Source organism: Sarcophilus harrisii, chromosome 3, assembly GCF_902635505.1.
Source record: "Sarcophilus harrisii chromosome 3, mSarHar1.11, whole genome shotgun sequence".
NCBI classification, from domain to species: domain Eukaryota; kingdom Metazoa; phylum Chordata; class Mammalia; order Dasyuromorphia; family Dasyuridae; genus Sarcophilus; species Sarcophilus harrisii.
Genome location: NC_045428.1, coordinates 208,229,891 through 208,253,321, shown reverse-complemented (window position 1 = coordinate 208,253,321; position 23,431 = coordinate 208,229,891). Strand labels below are relative to the sequence as shown.

The 23,431-nt window shown below is 33.2% G+C and overlaps 1 protein-coding gene across 5 annotated transcripts in view; it reads left to right on the top strand.

Annotated features, from left to right (window-relative positions):
• Positions 1 to 23,431, top strand: part of STS (steroid sulfatase) — a 203,592-nt gene that overhangs the window by 112,543 nt on the left and 67,618 nt on the right. For all 5 annotated transcript variants that reach the window (XM_031959029.1, XM_023500348.2, XM_031959025.1 and 2 more), the window contains one exon: positions 9,546 to 9,683. In XM_031959029.1, coding sequence (XP_031814889.1) covers positions 9,546 to 9,683 — 138 coding nt within the window. The remainder of the gene's footprint in view (positions 1 to 9,545; positions 9,684 to 23,431) is intronic.

The window sequence follows — 23,431 nt, the reverse complement described above, 5'->3', positions numbered from 1 at the left end:
CTTGCCACTGCAAAAAGCTTTGCCACAAACATTTTTTCCACATGTGGGTCTCTTTCCCTCCTTGATGATCTCTTTAGGATACAAACCCAGTAGAAACTCTGCTGCACATTTTGTTAGCCCTTTGGACATAATTGCAAATTGCTCTCCAAAATGGTTGGATCAGTTAATAGCTTCACCAATAATGTATTAGTGTCCCAGTTTTCCCACATCCTCTCCAACATTCATCATTATCTTTTCCTGTCAACTTAGCCAATCTGAGAGGTGTGTAGTGGTACCTCAGAGCTGTCTTAATTTGCATTTCTTGGATCAATAGTGATTTAGAGCATCTTTTCATATGACTCGAAATAATTTCAATTTCTTTATCTGAAATTTGCCTATTCATATCCTTTGACCATTTATCAATTGGAGAATGGCTTGAATTCTTACAAATTTGAGTTAATTCTCTATATATTTTATAAAGGAGGCCTTTATCAGAACTTTTAAATATAAAAATGTTTTCCCAATTTATTGCTTCCCTTCTAATCTTGTCTGCATTGGGTTTGTTTGTACAAAACCTTTTTAACTTAATATAATCAAAATTATCTATTTTGTATTCAATATTGTACTTCAGTTCTTCTTTGGCTACAAATTTCTTCCTTCTCCTTAGACCTTAGAGGTAAACTATTCTTTATTCTTATAATTTGCTTATGATATCCCTCCTTCTGTCTAAATCATGAACCCATTTTCACCTTATCTTAGTATAAGGTATTAGGTGTAGGTCACTAAATTGGAAATACTAATTTCCAGTTTTCCCAGCAGCTTTTGTCAAATAGTGAGTTCTTATCCCAAAAGTTGTGGTCTTTGGATTTGTCAAACACTAGATTACGATAATCATTAACTCTGTGAACCTAACCTGTTCTATTGATCTTCTACTCTACAGCTAGGCCACCTTCATTTGCATTTTTTTCATTAATTCCCTTGAAATTCTTGATCTTTTGTTCTTCCTGATGAATTTTGTTATTATTTTTTCTAGTTCTGTAGAATAATTTCTTGAGCGTTTGATTGATATGACATAAATTAGTAGATTAATTTAGATAGTATTGTAATTTATATTATATTTGCTTGGCCTACTCATGTGTACTTGATATTTTCCCAAGAGATTAGATCTGAATTTATTTGTGTGGAAAGTGTTTTGTAATTGTGTTCATATAGTTCCTGACTTTGCCTTAGCATATAGACTCCCAAATATTTTATATTATCTACAATTATTTTTATTTATTTATTTATTTATTTTTATTTAATAGCCTTTTATTTACAGGATATATACATGGGTAACTTTACAGCATTAACAATTGACAAACCTCTTGTTCCAATTTTTCACCTCTTACCCCCCCACCCCCTCCCCTAGATGGCAGGATGACCAGTAGATGTTAAATATATTAAAATATAAATTAGATACACAATAAGTATACCTGACCAAAACGTTATTTTGCTGTAGAAAAAGAATCAGACTCTGAAATATTGTACAATTAGCTTGTGAAGGAAATCAAAAATGCAGGTGTGCATAAATATAGGGATTGGGAATTCAATGTAATGGTTTTTAGTCATCTCCCAGAGTTCTTTTTCTGGGTATAGCTAGTTCAGTTCATTACTGCTCCATTAGAAATGATTTGGTTGATCTCGTTGCTGAGGATGGCCTGATCCATCAGAACTGGGCATCATATAGTATTGTTGTTGAAGTATATAATGATCTCCTGGTCCTGCTCATTTCACTCAGCATCAGTTCATGTAAGTCTCTCCAGGCCTTTCTGAAATTATCCTGTTGGTCATTTCTTACAGAACAGTAATATTCCATAATTTTCATATACCACAATTTATTCAACCATTCTCCAACTGATGGACATCCATTCAGTTTCCAGTTTCTAGCCACTACAAAAAGGGCTGCCACAAACATTCGTGCACATACAGGTCCCTTTCCCTTCTTTATAATCTCTTTGGGATATAATCCCAGTAGTAACACTGCTGGATCAAAGGGTATGCACAGTTTGATAACTTTTTGAGCATAGTTCCAAACTACTCTCCAAAATGGTTGGATTCGTTCACAACTCCACCAACAATGCATCAATGTCCCAGTTTTCCCGCATTCCCTCCAACAATCATCATTATTTTTTCCTGTCATCTTAGCCAATCTGACAGGTGTATCTACAATTATTTTAAATGGAATTTCTCTTTGTATCTCTTGCTGCTGGACTTAATTGGTAATATATAAAAATGCTGATGATGTTTGTGGCTTTATTTTGTATCCTGCAACATTGCTAAGATTGTTAATTGGGGCAGCTAGGTGGTGCAGTAGATAGAGTACTACCCTGAAGTCAGGAGGACCTGAGTTCAAATCTGATATCAGACATTTGACACTTCTTAGTTGTGTGATCCTGGGGAAGTCACAACCCCAATTGCTTCAGGGGAAAAAAATTAAAGTTGTGAATTTTTTCTAGTAGTTGTCTAGTTGATTTTCTAGGATTCTCTAAGTAAACCATCATATCTGCAAAGAGTGATAATTTGGTTTCCTCATTACCTACTCTAATTCCTTTAATCTCTTTTCCTTCTCTTACTGCCAAAGCTAACATTTATAATACAATATTGAATAGTAAGGTGACAGTGAGCAACTTTGTTTCAACCCTGGTCTTACTGGGAATTGTTCTAGTTTGTCCACATTATATATAATGTTTGCTGATGGCTTTAAATAGAGGCTATTAATCATTTTAAGGAAAACTCCATTTAAAATCTCCATTGTTTTTAATAGAAATGGGTGTTGGATTTTGTCAGATCCTTTTATTGCATCTATTGAGATAATCATATGATTTTTGTTAATTTGGTTATTGATATAGTCAATAATGCTAATATTTTTCCTAATAGTGAACCAGCCCTGCATTCTGAGTATAAATCCTGGGTCATGGTGTATTATCCTGATTATCCAGATTACTTGCTGTAATCTGTTTGCTAATATTTTATTTATGATTTTTGCCTTAATATTCATTAGGAAAATTGGTCTAGAATTTTCTTTCTCTGTTTTGACCCTACCGGGTTTAGGTATCAGCACCATGTCTGTGTCATAAAAATAATTTGGTAGGATTCATTCTTTCCCTATTTTCCCAAATAGTTTGCATAATATTGGAATTAATTATTCTTTAAATGTTTTGTAGAATTCACATGTAAATCCATTTAGCCCTGGAGATTTTTTCTTAGGGAGTTGATTAATAATTTGTTCAACTTCTTTTTCTAAAATGGGACTATTTAAGTAATTTATTTCCTTCTCTGTTAATCTGGGAAATCTATATTTTTGTAATTATTCATCCATTTCACTTAGATTATCAGATTTATTGGCATACAATTGGGCAAAATAACTCTTAATTATTGCTCTCATTTCCTCTTCATTGGTCTAATGAAAATTCTCCCTTTTCATTTTTGAGACTAACAATTTGATTTTCTTCTTTCCTTTTTCTGATCAAATTAATTAAAGGTTTATCTATTTTTTTTTCATAAAACCAGCTCTTAGTTGTATTCATTACTTCAATAGTTTTCTTACTTTCTGTTTTATTAATCTCCTCTTTTATTTTCAGAATTTCAAATTTGGCATTTACTTGGGTTTTTAAAATTTATTCTTTTTCTAGCTTTTTTAGTTGCATGCCCAATTCATTGTTCTGCTCTTCCTCTTTTTTTGTGCAAGTAAGCATCTAGAGATATAAAACATCCCCTAAGAACTTCTTTGGCTGCATCCCATAAATTTTAGTATGTTGTCTCATTATTGGCATTCTCTTGGATGGATTTTTTTTTAATTGTGTCTATGATTTGTTGTTTAACCCACCCACTCTTTAGAATCAGATTATTTAGTTTCCAATTAATTTTTGGTCTACGTGGCCCTTTATTGCATTTAATTTTTTTATGCATCATGATCTGAAAAAGATGTATTTACTATTTCTGCCTTTCTGCATTTGATTTTGAAGCTTTTTTTGCCCTCATACATGGTCAATTTTTGTGTAGGTTCCATGAACCGTCGAGAAAAAAGTATACTCCTTTCTGTCTCCATTCAATTTTTTCTGAAGGTCTATCCTACCTAATTTTCTAGAATTTTATTTTCCTCCTTAACTTCTTTTTTATGTATTGTATGGTTCAATTTATCTAGTTCTGAGAGAGCAAAGTTGAGATCCCCTACTGGTATAGTTTTGTTGTCTATTTCTTCTTACAGCTCTCTTAACTTCTCCTCTACGAATTTGGATGATATACATATCATCCAAATATTGATATTTGATGCATATATGTTTGTATTGATATTGCTTCATTATCTATGGTACCCTTTACCAAGATATGATTTCCTTCCTTTTCTCTTTTAGTTAGATGTTTGCTTTTGCTTGATCTGAGATCAGGATTGCTACCCTGTTTTGTTTTGTTTTGTTTTTTTATTTCCACCAAAGCCATCTTATTTACCCCAAGTTATGCTTTTCTTTTTCCTTTCCCCCTTTCTCTTCTCCCCAGTATTTTGCTTCTAACCATCACCTCCCTCAAATAGCCCTCCCCTTTTAGAGCCTCTCATGCTTTCTTACACCTTTTCTCTACTACTCCTATGTTCTCTTCTATTAGCCTCCTCGTTTCCTTTCCCTTTCCCCCTCCTACTTCCTTATATGATGAGACAAGTTTCTCTCCAAAGGTAAATGTGACTGATAATCTCTCTTTGAGCCAAATCTGATAAGAATAAGTTTTACACATCCCCCTCCCTTCTTTCCCTCAATTTTAATAGTCTTTTTTCCACTTCATGAGATGTAATTTACCTCCTTTTGCTTCCATTTTCCTTTTCTTCCAGTACAATCCCCTTTCTACCTCAGGTTTCTTCTTTATATTATTTTGATAAAACCAAATTATACCTGTACTCTCTAAGTATATCCATAATAGAGATACAGTTCTCAAATTTTTTTTTCCTTTTTACCTTTTTATGCTTCTTTTGAGTCTTGTATTTGGAGATCAACTTTTCTGTTTATCTTTTCATCAGAAATGAATGAAATTCACATTTCTTTATTGAATGTATTTTTGAATGTCCATCTTTTTTCCTGAAAGATATGTTCAATTTTTGCTGAATAAAACTGTAACCCAAGTTCTTTTGCCTTTTAGAGTATCAAATTCCAGGCACTTTGATCCTTTAAAGTAGAAGCTGCTGGATTCTGGGTTATCCTGATTATGGCTTTTCAAATGTTTGAATTGTTTCTTTATGGCTGCTTGCAATATTTTCTCCTTGATATGATAATTCTGAAATTTAGTTATGGTTATTCCTTGGAGTTTTCATTTTGGGTTCTCTTTCAGGAGGTGATCAGTAAATTTTTTCAATGGCTATTTTACTTTCTTCTTCTAGGACATCAGGGCAGTTTTCCTTGATGATTTCCTGAAACATGATGTCTAGGCTCTTTTTTGATCATGGTTTTCAGGATGTCCAATAATTCTTAGAATTTTTCTTCTAGATCTATTTTCCAGATCAGTTGCTTTTCCAATGAGGTATTTTACATTTTCTTCTATTTTTTTCATTTTTTTTTTTTTTTGGTTTTGTTTGATTGATTCTTGATGTCTCATTGAGTCATTCATTTCCACTTGTTCAATTCTAATTTTTAGTGAATTATTTTCTTCAGTTACTTTATTTAGCTCCTTTTTGTATTTGGACAATTGAACTTTTAAATGAGTTGTTTTGTTCAGTGGATTTTTTTTTTTTACATTTCACAAATTCTGTTTTTCATGTATTTTTTTCCATTTTGTCAAATCTATTTTTTAAAGAGTTGTATGCTTTTTCCATTTTACCAAATCTATTTTGTAAGGAGTTTTCATCATATAATTTCTGTGTTCCTTTTCCAAATTATCCTTAAATGTTCTCATTGGCTTTCCCCAATTTTCTTCTAATTCTCTTTTAAGATCCGTTTTGAACTCTTCCAAGAAAACTTTGTGAGATGGGAACCAACTCATATCATCCTTTAAGGCTTCATCTAGAGATAATTTGCTTTTAGTGTCTTTAGGTATTGAGAACACTTCTCTTTCTCCATAAAAACTGTCTATAGTCAGAGTTCTTTTTGCTTTTTTGTTCATTTTTTTTAAAAGGTTGAGGTCTGCTCTTAGGGCAAAGGGGAGATTGTCCCAAGCTTCCTTTATAGGTGACAATGGTTCTGGCTGGTTGGTGCTGCTGACCCTCAGTACAGGTGGGCATGGCCAGATCCCACGTTATTCCAGGATTTAGAGGCTCACTATTTGCCTTTTGTATTTGTGTTGGTGAAATTACAGCTAGTTTGCTGATCCACAGACTTGTAACCAGGACAGAGTAGCCAACGCTGCTGTATTTTGACTAAGAGTCTCCTAGTAGATTCCCCAGTACATGGATGCTACACCTCCCTGCCAGATTGAGACATTTTTTAAAGTTCTTAAAAAGTGTCTTCTGCTTGAAATTTGTTACCCTCCAAATATTTGTGGGTTTCTATTACTCCAAAACCTGTTCAGAGGCTTGATTTGGTATTTATCCAAGGAACATCAGGAAGAACTCAGTTAAAGACTTATCTCCTCTGAGCCAACTTTGCTCCATCCTGTTTGAAAAATGGATTTTAAATACATTATTATTAACTTTATAGCTTCCATGGTATTGATCATTTGACATAAGCAATTACTAATAGAACTGGATCAAAGCAAAAAAACCCTAGATATCCTATATTAAATATACCGTAGAATCCATGGGAAAGATGCAGACTGTAAGGAGTAGAGAGGGTAGGAGTAACTTGTAGTAGGCTAAATGGGCACAATAAAGGTTGAATAAAAGAGTTTCAGGATAAAAAAGGCTTAGAGACATTTTGGGGAGTATAGAAGAAAGGAACACTTAACTGGGCTAAAGGGAAGAAATAGAGTAGTAAAATGGGACAAGCTGATTATGTAGGATGAACATCTAAATTGTATTTGAAAGGCAAACTTTTTTCTTTCTTCTTTTAGTTTGTGTGTAGATTGTACTTTGAGCCATGGTACTTCTGAAAAGACGAAAGGTGATTTTGTTCTCTGAATTGGAGTTGCATGGTTGTATGCCCTTGGAAAATACTAATGAAAATAAAATCATGATAAAAAGATCTTCCTGAATTATCCACCGTATCCTGCATGCTTTTAACTAAGAAATTGGCATTAGTAAAAAGAAAAAAAGACATCTTGTTTTGGAATAGAAATATTGGGATTGTGGAAATTTACTATAGCTTCTTGCTATTGCAACTAATTGCTTTTTTCAACGAAATATGGCTTTAATTGGTGATAAAATCAGATAACTCTTTGCATATAATCTGCATATGTGTTTTTTCTAACAGTAAAGCATGACATCATTTAATGTCATTTACCTCAGCAACCAAACTATTTTACTAGTGCCTGTAACTTATTGTGCATTTCACTTCTGTACATACTTACTGATGCCTGTTTTTGTAGTGAGCATTTTATTAAATGTCAGCATCTGCATCGGTAAGCAAAAGTTTCATCATCTTGGAGTTCCCAGTACACTTAAGTTACAGGTCCAGTCCCAGTCTCTGTCCCTACGTTTTACAAATTTTGACAAACTTTAACAAATTGAAATATTTGTTACATCTTTTTGTGGTGAGACTTGCTTCATCACAGGAGGAAAACGATGTTCTGTGTCAGATGACTTTAGATATTTTTCTAAACTGAAGACATCAGTTATATTATTGGTGTTCTTGCTTTAATTGTTTTGGAAAAAATCATATACCATTTGTCCTTCCTCATTTTATCCTCATAGTGTTAGGTAAAACTTCAAAGCAAAACAATTTGGTTACTCTATGGCCTCTAAGGACAGACCTGCCTTTGATATCATGATTCAGTGAAAAGAGCTAAATTCATAATGAAGGGACCTGTGTTTGAATCTCATCTCTGCAACTTTACTGTCACAGGGCTTCTGAAACTTTTTCCACTTATGATCCTTGTTTACTTCAGAAATTTTTACATAATCCTGCATATGTAATTGTATAAAACAGGTATATAATTCAAACATGTATTTACTGATACTCCTTTCCCCACATTCAGCTATGAATAGGATCTTAAACCATAGCTTAAGAAGCTGAATTATGAGAGAATGACCTGCAATGCAGGGCACTTACTATTCTACATCATCTCAAACTTTTATTTATTTATTTATTTATTTGCTTTTTTTTTTTGGTCACAAACTTTTAAAAGTAGGCTCACCAAACACCCACAAATTAGAATTGTACCAGATAGGTTATGCTCCGCATGACTTAGCTATTATAGAAAATTGTTGCAGATATAAAGGAAGAGTGACAGCAAATCAAATACATTCCCCCCAAATCAAATACATTCCATCATTTCCAAATTATTATATGTTGCACCCTGTCTATATTGCCTAATTTTACTTTGCAAAGATGTATGCGATTGTGTGTAAGTGTTAGTATTAAAAGAAAAATGGATTTTAAATGCATTTATTAAGCACTTCCCTGCAAGCAAAATGCTGTTAAGTTCTGGTGATACAAATTGAAATATAAGACTACCCTTGCTCTCAAGAAGTTTCCATTCTAATGGGTGAAGCAATGCAGAGGAAAGGTTACATTTACAAATCAAGTAGAAAAATCTATAAAGTAAAACAGCAGAGAAAAATATAATGCTTCTTTAGTGTTATTTCCACTAATAAAACCCTTTCAGTTTCTGATGATTACCTATTAACAATGCCAGGGATTTCGGTGGCAAGAATTGCACTTTTCTGGATTATTGATAGCTGTGACCACAGCACTTGCAGGAGCAGTGGCCAGGACAGTCCTTTGCTTTTCTTACCTTCTAAATCAAGGATGTTTGGTGTCTGGTGAGCAAGGGAAGAAGAGAAGGGGAAAGAGAGTTATCAATGTTTTTTTAAAAGTTTTCAAAATGAGGGAAGTTTACATGACAAATGCTCCAATGAAAAGTGAGGGACTAGATGGTCTCCTATAGTATTTCTGGAGAAGGGAAACCACATTTAATGAATGATTCAAGATAAAACAAAAGACAAATATTTTTTAAAAAATTTAATTATTTAATGGGGAATGGGAGGATTTATTTTTCGTGCTTTCTCCATTGTTGGTTTAAGCCTGCGGATATAATTCCCTAGTTTAGCTATCTATAGCAGTAATTCTGTATCAGTGATATAGCATATCTCTTAGAAATATTATGAAGCTAGGAGACCAATTCTTAGAGCAAATTTTGGGGGCCTATAGAACCATTCTGTGGTTCCTGTCAGTGAAGATCAAGTACTGCATTGAACAGACTTTTAAAATCGTAGGCCTGATGACTACAAATCTTGTTCAATACTCCAGGAAACCCTAGAGCAATCAAACAACTCTCTTGATTGCCTCTAGTTCTACATGTTAGTCTCCTAATGTGATCAGCATGGTGCCAGTTGCTATACATAAAAATGCATTTTCTTTTTTCCAGGGAAATTAGCTGACAAATTAATAAGCATGCCTGTTTCTTTTGTGTGAAATGAGCTGTTTAAACCTGAGGACATTTTCTTTCTTTAGGGCAGATCTTAAAAGCTCTAGATAAGAAGAAATTGACAAATAAGACACTTGTGTATTTTACCTCTGACCAAGGAGCTCACATTGAAGAAGTGACTGACAAGGGAGATATCCATGGAGGAAGTAATGGAATTTATAAAGGTGAGAACTCTGTTTTTTAATGATCCTTCATAATATGCACTTCCACTTAATATATTTGTATACTTCCCTTGTAGTAAACTTTAAGGTGACTTGGTTCCCTCTTGGCTATAATTCTCTGCTCTTCCAAATGCATTTCTTTCCATCAAAAGTAGCAAGCAAATCACAGCTTTAGGGACTAACAGTGGCACAGAGTATAAAGAAGACTGCCATGAGGAGTTAGGAGGCCAGAATTCTAGCTCTAGTCCTCTAAAATAATACTTGATCTAAATCTCCCAGATTAATTTCCTTATATATAAAAAGAGAGCTGCCCAGATGAAATAACCTCGATTAGTCACAAGCAACAAAACACCTAATTGTAGACCTGAACTAGAATACAATATAATTGGAAAATGTTTAACACTAATTAAAATTTAATACAACATATATGATATTAAATTTAGTTTTCTAAGTCACTATATGACCATTTCTATTGTAGTTTGATGTTCTGAATAAAATGACTTCTAAGACCTCTCCTTTCTAGTATATTCTATGATTATACTGGAAGGTTTTTTTTGAGCACTTAATAGTAGCATTAATCATATTACAAAATTGCTCTGAAGATATGAATTTTCTTCCATAATATAGGGAGTAGAGGCTTTTTTTCCCACATATTTTGGTAAAAAAAACCTCAAACAACCCTGGTACAGATTTTAACCTTAAGACAGCATTTTTGTCAAATAATTTCTACAAAATTCAATATTCTCTTCCGTATTCATGTGTTTTCAGAGACCTGTAGTCCATGAAACTTCTAAATACAGAAGCAGATCATATTATTTATAAAATTAGATGATCTCTTTCTCAAGACAACTCTAGGGGACAATCAGACATTTGCCAGGTGATTTTTGGAGTTTTGTTTTATTTTACAAAGAAGGTACAGGAGTTCAAAGTAATGATATTCTCCTATATCTGATAGATATGGAAAGCTCATTTCTAGTCTATATTGTATAATACAGCTAATATTGACCATATTATTATTATTATTATTATTTTGTTGAGAATTTTTACTTTTTTCATCATAGCTGTTCTTGAATGTAATGAGGAAGAGTAGGGTGATATACCCCCTCCATTAAAAGAAGCAAATAATTATGTAAAGTAAGCTATATGGTGAACCCGTTAGATCATGTAAACAATATTTTATCTTGTAATTCTCCACTTTTTCAGACATATATTTCATCAACTGTTCTATAGGATTAAGATTGGTTATTATAATCGATCTGAATTCAGGTGACTCATCACAGTTGCCTTTGCATACATTGTGTTCACTATGGTTGTAATTTTTTCCACTGATCTCTGCAAAGACTCAAACCTGGATGTAGAGGGCCACAGATAGTGGAGGAACTCAGGGTAAGGTATACGATCCTTTAGCCCAGAGGAAAACTGCTAAAAATATCTGGTTTGGCTCCCCATTTCCCTTGGGGTTCACCTTTTCCTGAGAAGTCAGGGAGGGCATGATCACCTCCTTTTTGGTGTTCTCACCTCTCTTCCTGAGAATTTAGGGAGGATGTGATCACCTCCTCTCCAGTCCTCTCAGCCCTTAAATATTTTAGTACAATTACATCACTACAGCATACTGAGCATGTGCCAACTGTAGAACCATTACATCATCATATCACACTAAGTTTATGGGAACTAGAGAACCATTATATCATCAATCACACTGAGTAAACTCTGCTGTAAGTGTCCTTGTTTCAAGACGAACATAGGTGGTCACACCCTCCTTGACTTCTCAGGAAAAGGTGTGAACACCAAGGAAAATAGGGAGCCAAACCAGATATTGTCAGCAGATTTCCTTTGCGCTAAAGGGTCTTATATTTTACCCAGAGATCCCCCACTATCTGTGGTCCTCTACACCTGGATAACTTGTTTTTCCTATGAGGACTTGTAAATAACAGTTATATTGTTTGACTGTGTGTAGGTGGAACATTGCATGAATACTCTTCTTATTTTGGGACCAAATAATTCAGTTAAGATTTTTTAAAAAAATTTAATAAATACTTGGTATGTGTAGTCAATGTCTGTATATTTTTAGATTAGTGGTATTAAAGACTAATGGAAATGGAGCCACTAATTTATACATCCCTGTGGCCACATATTTACTTACCTTTAAAATATAATTTTTTATGTTATGTAAAATGTTTTGTTGCATTTAAAAATCATTAATTATTTCCCATTTATGTGAGGCATCTAAGTGGTGCTAGATAGAGTTCTGGGCTTGGAATAAGGAAAACCCAGGTTCAAATCCAGTCTTAGATACTTACTAGATATGTGACTCCCGGCAAGTCATTTAACTTCTATTTGCCTTAGTTTCCTCATCTGTAAAATGGTGGAAATAATAGTACATACTTTGCAGGATTTTTGTGAGAATTGAATGAAATAATAATTTAAAGGGCTTGACATAGTACCTGGCATGTAGGAAATACTATAGAAATATTAAATATTATTATGGTTTGGAATTCATTAAGGACGTTCCAGGAATATAGGGTGTTTAACATCTCTATTTAATAGTATGGCTGAAAGTAATAAATATTTCAGACCTAGTTTTATAAAGTTCTTTTTTCCCCATGCTTCTGTGAATATAACTTTGATGCTCTAAATTATATCTTACAAAGAATCTCAAGGTACTTTTTGTACTTTATAAAACATACCAATGGGTACTATAGTCGTATTTAGTTAGATATATTTTAAATGTCTTTGGACATTCATATTCCAGTACTCTGTGTATTATTAACAAGAGACACTATATTAATACCATTAGCACTACTTTATAACATCAAAATTGTCTTTTTGGCAAGTTTTGTTGAAATCAACATGGCTATCAAAAAAAATGAGAAAAATTCTCACAATTCTGTTCTGGCCATGAGAAATGACTAAGAGTAGCTAAATATTGACGTTTTTAAATTTCCATGCTCTGGATTTTTTTTTTCCAAAGCCATTGTTTATGAGAACTCAAAGAGGAATCAGGCCACTTAACCCCCTCATCAGAAAAGCATCCCTTTACTGAACAACAATAATTTCTTCTGTTTTAAATCAAAAGCCCTTAAAAGATCCTCATAAATTGAACTCACTCTCTCATCTTGCTCCACAGCCAAATGAGTTTCATTAATTCAGTCCAAGAGCCATTTTGATGGAGTGGATGGGTTTAAAATGCTCAACAAGGGGAAAAAACCCATAATTCTCATTCATATTGTAGAAGGCTCATGTTCCAGTGTTGACTTTCACTTTTTGGATTAGGCTATGAAGGGAAGAATTTGGTGGAGGACAGAGGAGAAATAGAGAGGGCAGATAGCAAATTAAGTCAATAATTTGGTAAACTGATCTAGGAATGATGCTAGAATTAAGGTCCTGCCTTTATTTTATAAACAACCTGTCCTTGTAGCACCATTATCTTGTTTTGATGTAGGAAGGTGGAACTTTATTCTTTGTCCCAAGCCTTTTATCCAGAATGAGATTTCAGAATAAAAATAGATGCTATCTGGACAGTGATAATTGCATGATAATCAGTGTGACATTGTAGATAGAATTCTAGACTTTGAATCTGGAAGACCTTGATTCAGATTACCCTTCTGATACTTATTAACTGAATGTCTTTAAAACTCAGGCAAACTTTGAAGATATATTTACCAAATTACAGACTGATATCAATCAGATCTTTTAATATGAGGCAGAAAACTGAATTTATTTAAATGTCCTATGCCGAGGAGGATGTCAACAGTACATTTAAATTCCCTTTACAACCCTGAAAAATGAAAAGAAATGAAAATGAATGAATGAATATGAAAATACATACACAAAATGAATGAAAAATAAAATACATCTTTATTTGTATTCTTTGCTCTAAAATAGCATCAGGACTGGGAACAGGTATAAAGCATCTTGTTCACTTGTCATTTTGAGTCTCACACTGCCACAAATGCCAGGGCAGGTATATCTTCCAGGTGTCATCTTCAATTCAGTTCAGCAAACATTTATAAAACACCAACTATCTGCATTGACCTATGCTAAGTGTGGTAAAATAGAGGTGGAGTAAAATTCTTCCCCTCAATGAGCTTATATTCTGGTTGAGGCATATAACATGTGCACAACAAAGTAAATATAAAGTATTTGCAAATTAATATTAACTAACTTTAATAGGAAGAAATAAAAATATAGCTACAATAACAATGGATTATGTAAATAACCATAGTGTAAAAGGTGCCTTTTAAACTGTTTCTTGAAAGAAATTAAAAACTAAAATTGAAAGATGTGAGCTTAGGGGGCATATATTTGCAAGGGCACAAAGGCTGGAGAGAAAACTGTGTATAGGAAACAACAGGCTTATTTGACTGGAATGGCAAATGTTCAAAAAGTAATAATATGACATCTAGGGAAGAAATTTAGAAAAGCGGGGTATTTCTATTTCTCTTAAGTGAGAAAGAAGTTCTAGAAGAATACATAAATGTGGAGAAGTGAAAACACACATTCACACGCACACACACAGAAACACAGACATACACATATACACACATCCCCACACTCTCCCCCCCCCCCATGCTTTTTGGGGTAGAAATACCTTAAATTCTTTTTTTTTAAATAATAGCTTTTTATTTTCAAAATATATGTAAAGATAGTTTTCAACATTCATCCTTGCAAAACCTTGTGTTTCAAATTTTTTCCCTCCCTTCCCTTTTCCCCCTTCCTTAGATAGGAAGTAATCTAATATGTGTTAAACATGTGCAATTCTCTATATATGTTACCACAATAATCATACTGCACAAGAAAAATCAGATCATAAAGGGAAAAAAATGAGAAAGAAAATAAAAAGCAAGCAAATAACAACAAAAAAGGTGAAAATACTATGTTATGATCCACACTCCATCCCCACAGTCCTCTTTGAGTGCACATAGCTCTCTTTATCTCAAGTCTATTGGAATTATGGCCAGAATCACCTCATTATTGAAAAGAGCCACATCCATCAGAATTGATCATTTCATAATCTTGTTGCTGTGTACAATGTCCTCCTGGTTCTATTCACTTCACTTAGCATCACATGTAAGTCTCTCTAGGGCTCTCTGAAATCATCCTGCTCATCATTTTTTTTTAATTATAGGTTTTTATTGACAGAACATATGCATGGGTAATTTTTCAACATTGACCCTTGCAAACACTTCTGTTCGAACTTTTCCCTTTTCCTCCACCCTCTCCTCTAGATGGCAGGTAGTCTCATACATGTTAAACATGTTAAAGTATATCTTAAATTCAATATATGTGTACATATTTATACAGTTCTCTTGTTGTACAAGAAAAATCGGATTTAGAAAAGTAAAAATAACCTGGGAAGAAAAACAAAAATGCAAGCAGTCCACACTCATTTCCCAGTATTGTTTCACTGGGTGTGGCTTGCTCTGTTCAATCACTGATCAATTGGAACTAAATTGGTTCCTCTCATTGCCAAAGATAGCCACGTCCATCAGAATTGATCATTGTATAATCTTGTTTTTGCATGTATAATGATCTCCAGGTTCTGCTCATTTCACTTAGCATTAGTTCATGTAAGTCTCTCCAAGTCTCTCTGTATTCATCCTGCTGGTCATTTCTTACCGAACAATAATATTCCATAACATTCATGTACCACAATTTACCCATCCATTCTCCAGTTTATGGGCATCCATTCAATTTCCAGTTTCTAGCCACTACAAACAGGGCTGCCGCAAACATTTTGACACATGCAGGTCCCTTTCCTTTTTTTAGTATCTCTTTGGTATATAAGCCCAGGAGTAACAGCTCATCATTTCTTATAGAACAATTATATTCCATAACATTCATATGCCACAATTTATTCAGTCATTCCCCAATTGAAGGGCATCCACTCAGTTTTCCATTCCTTGCCACTACAAAAAAGGCTGCTGCAAACATTTTTGCACATCCTTTTCCCTTTTTTATGATCTCTTTGGAATACAGGTCTAACAGAGACACTGCTGGACCAAAGGATATACACAGTTTGATAACCCTTTGGGCATAGTTCCAAATTGCTCTTCTGAATGGTTGGATAAATAATCTATTCCACCAACCGAAATACATTAAGTTCAAATGGGAAACAGCTAAACTGGAGAGGAATAAAGTGTTTAGGAAGAAAAGAATCAGGGAGAAAACATTTACAGGCAAAACAAACAACTTTTAGAGATTGGATCAGTAAAAGAAAGAAATGGATAAGTAGGTGGTACAGTGGATATAGAGTGCCTGGTCTAGAATCAGGAAGACTGTCTTCCTGAGTCCAAACTGAGTCTCAGACACTTACTAACTCTTTGACTCTGGACAAGGTACTTAACCCTATTTGTCTCAATTACCTCATCTGCAAAATGAATAGAAGTAAATGGCAAATTACTCCATTCAGAAAATCTCAAATGGGGTCATGCAGAGCTGGACATGACTGAAATGACTAAACAAAAAGGGAAGAGAGAATAAGAACCAATGGTCTAGTTTGAGTGAAGGAAAGAGTGAATGGGGCAATGAGGTAGAAGATTGCTTCAATTAAATGTCACTAATGGTGCATATTCTTTTTCTTTCATAATCCTCCTTTTTGTAAAAAGAAGATAGAGGAACCAAAGAAAATAAAAGCATATAAGTATTTGATAGAAGGAAATCAAAATCAATGAATATGAATGGAACAAATACACATAACAAATTGAAGATAGTATGGATTAGAAAGGAGAATCTTACAAATTTTTAAAATAGAAAATACAACTGAAACACAGAAATAAAGAGATTGAGCTTCAGATAAACAACAATAAAATGGGAGTAATATGAAGGCAACAGGAAAAATAGGCACATTTAAAAGACAGAAATAGAAAAGTTATTTTATTCATAAAAATGAAATAATATTAATGTGTAATATACATGAACCAAGTGGTGTAATATCCAAGTGCTTAAAAAAGTTGGTTGAAAGGGGGAAACAGAAAAAAATGTAAATACTGGGGACTTGAATGTGTCTCTTTATGATACAAATAAATTTAATCAAAAAAAGATAAATCAGACAAAAATTAACAATCTAAATAATAGTTATGTGAACCTGAGTAAATCATGTAACTTCTGAGTGGCCTAGATAACTCTTTAATGCACTTAGTTTCAAAGAAATTGCCAACTTGTATGAGCTCATGGAATTTCCTCAATCAAGAGTTTCATATATCAGTTAAATCAAAAGGAGAGAGTCAACTGGTCCTCTACAGTCAAGCAAAAGAAAATGTTTGCAGCAGCTCTTTTTGTAGTGGCAAGGAATGGACCCTCTGATAAAGATCTGATATCTAAGATATAAAGGAAGTGATTCAAATGTATAAAAACAAGAGCTATTATCCAAATAGATAAGCAAGCTATCAGCAACTATATAAAAATGTTCTAAATCTCCAAAAATTAACAACCTAAATAATATTGTAGAAAAGTTAGATATACAGCAGGATAGTATGAAGAGGTCAGTAAAGAGCAACCTTTAAAATCATAAAAACCTAGGTTTAAAACCCAGTTCTGACTAGTTATGTGACCCTGAGTAAATCACGTAACTTCTGAGTGGCCTAGATAACTCTCTACTGCTCTGAGTTTCAAAGAAATTGCCAAATAATTTCATATGTATCAGATTGTCAAAGTTGACTCCTCCCCCCAAGAAAGAAAAATGACAATTTTTGAACGACTGTGGGAAGATAGACAAGCTAATGAATGCATTATTGATGGCTCTTTGAAAAGAGCCTATTTGGGAAAAGCAATTTGCAAATATATCCCTAAAGTTACTGTAAGTTATTTAGTATAACTACTCAACCCTTTTACTAGTGATACAGCTGCTAGACATACTCCAGGGAGACCAAAGAAAGAAAGAAAGGATCACTAAGGATCAATATGTACAAAAATATTTATAGTGATCCTTTTTATTATGGCAAAGAAATAGAAAGTAGGGGATGTCTATCAGTTAGTTAATGGCTGAAAAATCACAGTATATAAATATAATGTAATTTTTTTGCCTAGTAACAAATGATAAAAGGGACCAATTCATAGAAATATGGGAGAACTAATATGAACTGATGCCAAATGAAGTGAGCAGAATCAAGAAAAAAATTTATATAATATGTAATGTTCTTAGTTTGGTTTTCTGGATTTCTCTGGAGGTCTTTGGGGCAGTCTTCTTTTCAGCAGAGTAATCACCACAAGAATAGCCAGATGTTAAAGCCCAAATTCTTTATTATCTCCTTCCTGGAGCTAGACAGCTTTCTGGAGAACCTTTCAAACTTGCCTTGGTCTCAGTGGAGAAATGCAAGATGAGAGCCTGCCACCAGGAGCCTGACCAAAGATGAAAATGAATCTTGTCCAATCCTTGCTGGTTGTTATAGACTCCATTATCATAGGTGTGAATCTTGTGGAGTTATATTAAGTACTAAGTACAGTACTGAACTAGAGAACTGTTAAGCAACATGCTAAAGTAAATAATCATTGTCTTTATCAATTCCACTGACTTAATACCTTGTAAGAATCCTTGTTTCAAGTTCAGAATTCTGGCCCATAACAATAATGACTGCAATATTGTAAATGTTTTGAGACTACTTTAAAAAAACTTTAGAATTCTGATCAAAGCAGTGTCCAAGTAATACTCCAAAGTACTGATGATGAAGCATGATTCCAATTTCTTTTCAAAAAGGTGGTAGATTAAATTTGCAAAATGAATCATACATTTTTTGATATGGCCAATATGTGGGTTTACTTTGCCTGTCAATTTTTGTTTGTTACAAATGTGGATTTTTATAATTTTAGAGCAGATCTGTGAGAGTGCTGCCAAAAAACAAGAAAGAACAACCAACAAAGCATATATATAATTATGTGTGTGTATAAACACATAAAATAATTGAAGATAGTACAGAAGGAAGCAAAAGCAAGGACAGTTTTTAAAAATTAAAATTTTAATTAAAAAATAGGTTGAATGTGCCATTTCCTTTAAAACAGGATGCAATAGAAATTTGTTTTCATTTATAATCTTCTTTTCCTGCTCTTTTCATATATGGAATTGTTTGGGTTTTTTGGTGTGTGTGAAGTTAAGACTAGAAAAAAATAGAAATTAAAAAATTTTAATCAAGGGCCCACAGAATCCTGCCCTTCATTCCAAGCCTCCCAGGGAACTTACAACTAAGTAGGCAGAGATTGAATATGCCAAATAACTATAAGGAAAATACTAATGTGAAATCAGTTCATGAAATAATTTTTGTGTGTTCTAGGACATTTAAGGGAAAAAGCATCATTATTAGCTTGTGGCAATCAGGAAAAATTTCATTCACTAAGAAAATATACAATTTTATTGATATAGAGCATGGGGTGATGAAGACCTTCCAGAAAGTATGGAATATATTTTCAATGTTACAGAGAGGTACAGAAGTGGAAAAATTCACTTTCAAACAGAGCAAATGTATTATATAGTTTGATTAGGGCATATTTAACATGTGCCTTAGGGAATGTTTAATTGGTACCATATTATTGAGGTTCCTGAGAAGCTAATAATTGAATTTGACTTCATTAAGTAGGCAATAAGGAGCCATTGAAGGACTTTGAGTAGAAGAGTAAGAGACAGAATCTTTGCAAAAGGACAATTAATTTTGTGTCAGTTGTAAAAGTTGATTTAGGGAAGAGATAGAGACAGCAAGATTGGATTAATAATTGTCTAGGTAAGTGATAATGAGGGTGTATACCACAGTGATGACTATGAAAATGGAGAGTTGGGGAGATGTCTTTTTCAAGGCATGGAGTAAATCGGAATAGTTAACTGGAGAACTACAATAGCCAAAAATAATATCTTTAATTCTAAATAAAAAGTACTATCTACATTTATAGGGAAGTCTTCATAATACTTACTTTGCTCCCAAGTAAAAGGTACTTCTTTTTTTCTGGTTTGAAAACAAAACAGAACAAAAATTGGGTACAATCACAGATAACAAGAGAAACAAGTTAACTATGAATGATCCAGATCTCTTATGAGCCTCTCCTTGTGGTCACTAACCTGGCAAGTATTTCCCCATTGCAGTAATATTGTTCTCAAAAGGTGATAGGTATTTTTATTGAAAAAAAAGGCAGTAAAGCTTTCTGGTAGTTTACTGGAAGGTAGCTAGATTTAAGGCTATCATCAGACATTGGCAGGTTTCTTACTCTATTTTATAGGAGGTTATAGAAGCTGCCAATTCCTTGGACATTTCTCTTAAGTTACTATCAGGCATTCTGTGGCCTTTTTTTTTTTTTTTTTTTTTTTTTTTAACTTACAAAGGATCTCTTTTAGTTACAGAGGGAAAAGATAATGCCTACATTCTCTTCTCACGTTTAGACCTAAACTAATATAATCAAAAGTATGGCTTGTCAGTTAAAACATTTTCCTCCCAATCTTCTTGAAAGCATTAAGAAGGATTTTTACTTAAGAACGAGCTTGTTAGCAAAGAGCTAAGAAGCCAAACTCTAAATTATTTAATGTAATAGCCATAATAGCCAATAGATATTCAATGAATAAACAAATTAATGAATATTTACTTTTAAGCCTGCTCAATTTTGTATTCACTGTTTCCATTGCCCAGATACAGATATTTTAAAAAAAAATAACATTTATAGGTATATTTAATTCCAAGGAAAAATATGAGGCTAGTTTGGGAAAAAAAAGACTACAATTATATCATTTAACAAATATGTGCATGAGTGTACTCTTGAATGTGTGATTGTATAGCTTTTCTAATAATGTGGGTATTAATATGCAAATCTGCTACAATTTAGGAAAAAAAATACTGATGTATTTAGTAAGAAATCTTTCTTATAGTTTTACATAAAAAGAATGCCATTATTTTTATCAATCCTTTTTTTTTTTCTAAATACAAACTGTGAACTATGAAAGAAAAAACTTACCCAACTAAAATTTCCCAAATGTTGAAGACTGAATATGTTCAACTGTATTGGATAGTGAAACAGCAAGTTCCAAGATAACTATCACTAGTTTTTTCAGACTGTTTTCATAATGACAAGGCTTTCAGTCCCTGCACCATCCTAATCATGTTCCTTGGAAAGTGAGTTATACTTAATCAATGTTCTTCTTAAAATGTGGTGCCCAGAATTGGACTGGCTTTAGAAATGGAAAAGATTATCCAGAAATCTAATGAGATGAAATGGTTTACTTAATTTCACACAGATGGTACTGGAACTGTGTTTTGAATATAGATTCTCTGACTCAAATTAGTGTACTTTTTACTATAATTTGAAAAGCACATACTCAAACCTGGAATCAGAAAGACTCATTTTCATGAGTTCAAATCTGGTTTCAAACACTTCCTTGCTGTGTGAACTTGAGCAAGTCAGTTTCCTCATCTGTAAAATAAGTTGGGAAAGGAAGTGGCAAACCACTGCAATATCAATGCCAAGAAAATCCCAAATGGAGTCACAAAGAATCAGACACTAATGAAATGATTCAATAGCAACAGAAATGTTCAAACACAAATCTTATAATTATATCCATACCTTTTAATTCCATCACATTGTTCTTTGTGTTCTAGTTGACAACTTTTTCTATAGCCAAGTAGCTGACCTTTCATATATTCAGAATAATGAGTAAATTAAATGCAGTGTATTTATTTTAATCAATATGTGGAAGTTCCATTAAAATCCTGCCCTTCTGTAGTACTAGAACATAGCTCTTGCTTAAGATAGAGGCTCAATAGTGGACTCTGTCTATCATCTGAACACCAGACCATTATTCATTTGTTTTTCAGTAATGGCTGACTCTTCATTACCCCATTTGGGATTTTCTTGGGCAGACAATATAAGTGATTTGCCATGTTTTTCTCCAGCTCATTTTACAAATGAGGAAAGTGAGGCAAACAGGGTTAAATGACTTGCCTAGGATCACACAGTTAGTAGATGTGTGAGACCAGATTTGAACTCGGGAAGACAGTCTTCCTGATTCTAGACTTGGCACTTTATCTACTGCTTTACTTAGTTTCCCTGGAACATCAGAGTAGTTAAATTTTTTAAAAAAAGTTTCATCACTGTAGACAGTAAATCAATAGAAGAGTAATATTTTTGGTCTCAGTAATTCATGAAAACACTAACTGAAATGAAAAAGAATTACAATCTCTTTCAGAAGAGAATATCCAAACTGGTAAAATCAAATATCTTTTGAAATACTGAAATAAATAAGCAAAGGGAATTGTGGAGGTGAGAGAGGTACACATTTTCAATGTAACATTGTTATGGACTATCTTCAAGTTTTATATGGTTTACCTTTCCTTAACCATATGGGACCAATAAAATGTGTCAAAACACACTGATGATAATATTTCTTACATCACTGAAAGATCACTCTGTAAATGTAACAGCTTTGATTTGAAATTGCTAAGGCAAAAATTTAAAAAATTCAGTCTAGTAAAAAGCTAACCAGATTGGAACTCATGTACTAAAAATCCTCCATGGGCTGTACTTCTGACAATCTGTGTGAAGCTTGGCAAGAGATCTAAATTTTCCATTTCTCAGATTTTACATCTGTGAAACAGGAGGAATACACTTGTCACCTAATTACCTAAAGGTACTATTGAGAATATTGTGATCAAGGAAGAACATTCTTAGCTTCTCAAAGAAGTCTGTATAAATACAATGTACTATAAACTTTTGAAGTATTTTTTTTCCTTTTCTTTTCACTTTTTGGCCTGAAAACATAAATCAGTGCATATATTTTCATGATCTTATGAATGAAAGTAATCTAATACAAAACTAAAGGTTTTATCAAACCAAACAATCAAGAAATTTAAGAAATCTTTCAAACTATCTTCAAATTTTGTCTTCAGAAATTAATTCTCATATATTAAAGAAATTTAATGTTAACAATTTCCCTACCATAAACTGTTGAGTATTTTTCTTAGTAGCAATTTATTTATGTTATGATATATATTTTAAAGCAACAAAACTTTATTTTACACAATATTATAATCTACATTTTTCATATTATACTTTCTCTTTTTCTAACTACACTTGCTTTTCCTGCCCCATTTTTTAATAGTTGTTGTTCGATTATTCAGCTATGTTCGACTCTTCATGATCCCATAGAAAATGCTGTCCACATGGTTTTCTTGGCAAAGATGTTGAAGTAGTTTGCCATTTCCTTCTCTAGTAGATTAAGGCAGAAGTTAATTGACTTAATTGATCTACCCATGTTCATATAGCTAGTATGTTTCTTAGGCCACATTTGAACTCAGTTCTCACTGAAGCTCGGCCAGCTCTCTATGCACTATGCTACCAGCTGCATCCTTTATTTTAATATATGGATATTCTATTTCTGGTTGTCCAGATAATTTAAAAGATTGCCATAATTGTATTCTATGCTATCCTTTGAGGACATATGCACGTTGGGCAGAAGAGATTTGCTGTTTTTATTAGTGTATGATTATTATTATTTTTTTAAAATTCTTCTCCTTCATCTAGGAGATGCTTCACTTTACTCCAGGAGAGCTTTCCTTATTCTTCTCATCTAGCATCCAATTTATGTGTTTCTACCTCTGTGTGGAGTCTTCCCTGTTAATTTAGTCTACATCAATTGCTCTGACTCCTGAGCTTACATTCTTTTTACTGTATCATAATAACAAATAAAAAACAACTTAAGGCAAAAATATTATCCTTAAATGCTTTGTGCGCAGAGAACATGCTTTTTATTTTCCTTCATGCGTGTCACCCACATAGTATTTATT